At 46.7% G+C, this 1,734-nt stretch overlaps 1 protein-coding gene across 1 annotated transcript in view; it reads right to left on the bottom strand.

Moving 5' to 3' along the window:
* Window positions 1-656: 656 nt before the first annotated feature.
* Window positions 657-1,734, bottom strand: part of LOC143280268 (putative ferric-chelate reductase 1) — a 19,172-nt gene continuing 18,094 nt past the window's right edge. Inside the window, exons 15-16 of the mRNA XM_076584899.1 lie at window positions 1,663-1,734; window positions 657-752 (exon numbers count right to left, since the gene is read on the bottom strand). The exon at window positions 1,663-1,734 is cut by the window's right edge and continues 23 nt beyond it. Of these exons, the coding sequence (XP_076441014.1) occupies window positions 657-752; window positions 1,663-1,734 (168 nt within the window). The remainder of the gene's footprint in view (window positions 753-1,662) is intronic.

The raw sequence follows: 1,734 nt of genomic DNA, 5'->3' as shown, positions 1-1,734 counted from the left end.
GATGTCTTGGCTGTCTGAAGAGGGTGGAGTACTGGCTGTCTGAAGAGGGTTGAAGTCCTGGCTGTCTGTTGAGGGGTGATGTCTTGGCTGTCTGAAGAGGGTGGAGTACTGGCTGTCTGAAGAAGGTTGAAGTCCTGGCTGTCTGTTGAGGGGTGATGTCTTGGCTGTCTGAAGAGGGTGGAGTACTGGCTGTCTGAAGAGGGTTGAAGTCCTGGCTGTCTGTTGAGGGGTGATGTCTTGGCTGTATGAAGAGGGTGAAGTCCTGGCTGTCTGTTGAGGGGTGATGTCTTGGCTGTCTGAAGATGGTGAAGTCCTGGCTGTCTGTTGAGGGGTGATGTCTTGGCTGTCTGAAGAGGGTGAAGTCCTGGCTGTCTGAAAAGGGGTGAAGTATTGGCTGTCTGAAGAGGAGTGAAGTCCTGGCTCTCTGAAGAGGGGGTAAGTGTTGGTTGTCTGTAGAGGGGTGAAGTATTGGCTGTCTGAAGAGGGGTGAAGTATTGGCTGTTTGTATAGGGGTGAAGTCCTGGCTGTCTGTAGAGGGGTGAAGTCCTGACTGTCTGAAGAGGGGGTAAGCCATAGTACTCACTTCCATGAATACAGTGCCAGTGAGTTGTGCTCGGTAATTTCCGCCATCCTTCGTATGTTTCCGGCATCGTATGCTAATGAGCAATGGCGATGAGGGCGATGAGAGCCGCGGTGAAGGCAGTGACGAACAACAGATGGACACGGATGGCGATTCGCAGAGCGATGCTCCCCTGTAACACAAACAGATCAGCTTCACTTTCAAGGAGGCGCTATGATCCACATGCGCTATACAACACATGCTTCAAAAAGGAACAGATGTGTGCTGACTGATATGGATACTTATATAGCGCCTATCCTCAGTCGGCGGAGACCAAGCTCTTAGCGCTTTACAAACTCCGGGTCATTTGCACAACAGGCTGCCTACCTGGGTAGAGCCGACTGATAGCTGCCATAAAGCGCTCATCATTCGTTTCCTGTGTCATTTAATCAGATATCAGGCACGCACACATGCACACTCAGACAGACATGTAACATGTGCACCCACGTTTCAGCGGGGCCTTGAGAGACTACTACAGGTGTGTCTAAAACATCAGCCTACACTGAGTGATAAAAAGGGACAAATAAACAAAACAAAAAGTAAAAGCATTATCCAATGAAAATACAAACTACATACAAGTCAACTTGAAGAGATTGAAATAAAGTAACAACAAAAGTGATCTGCATTCAGCAGAGGAGTGAAGGCACACTCACTGACACAGACAGTATACATCATACATATCTATGTTCATTTTATCATTGTGATCACTGATGTCTTAATGCGAAGTATCTCTCCCGTTGTTAAGTTTATACAGCTTGATGTTCATTTCGCATTGACTTATAAAAACAGCAACAAATAATGTGCTGATGATGATGGTGATGATGATAATGATGATGATGACGATAATGCTGCTGCTGCTGCTGCTGTTGATGATGACGATGACGATGATGAAGATGATAATGATGAGTATAGTGATGATGATGATGATCATCATCATCATCATCATCATCGTCGTCGTCATCGTCATCGTCATCATCATCATCGTCGTCATCATCATCATCATCATCATCATCATCACCACAACAACACATGTATCCACATACAGGCGGTTCGTTGGCGTTGCCCTGCATGATCTCCTTGGTGCTGGAGTAGATGGTGTTTCTCCGTTCGTAGAT

The sequence above is a fragment of the Babylonia areolata genome, chromosome 3 (genome assembly GCF_041734735.1).
Source record: "Babylonia areolata isolate BAREFJ2019XMU chromosome 3, ASM4173473v1, whole genome shotgun sequence".
Classification (NCBI taxonomy): Eukaryota; Metazoa; Mollusca; class Gastropoda; order Neogastropoda; family Buccinidae; genus Babylonia; species Babylonia areolata.
This window is presented reverse-complemented; position numbering and strand designations above follow the sequence as displayed.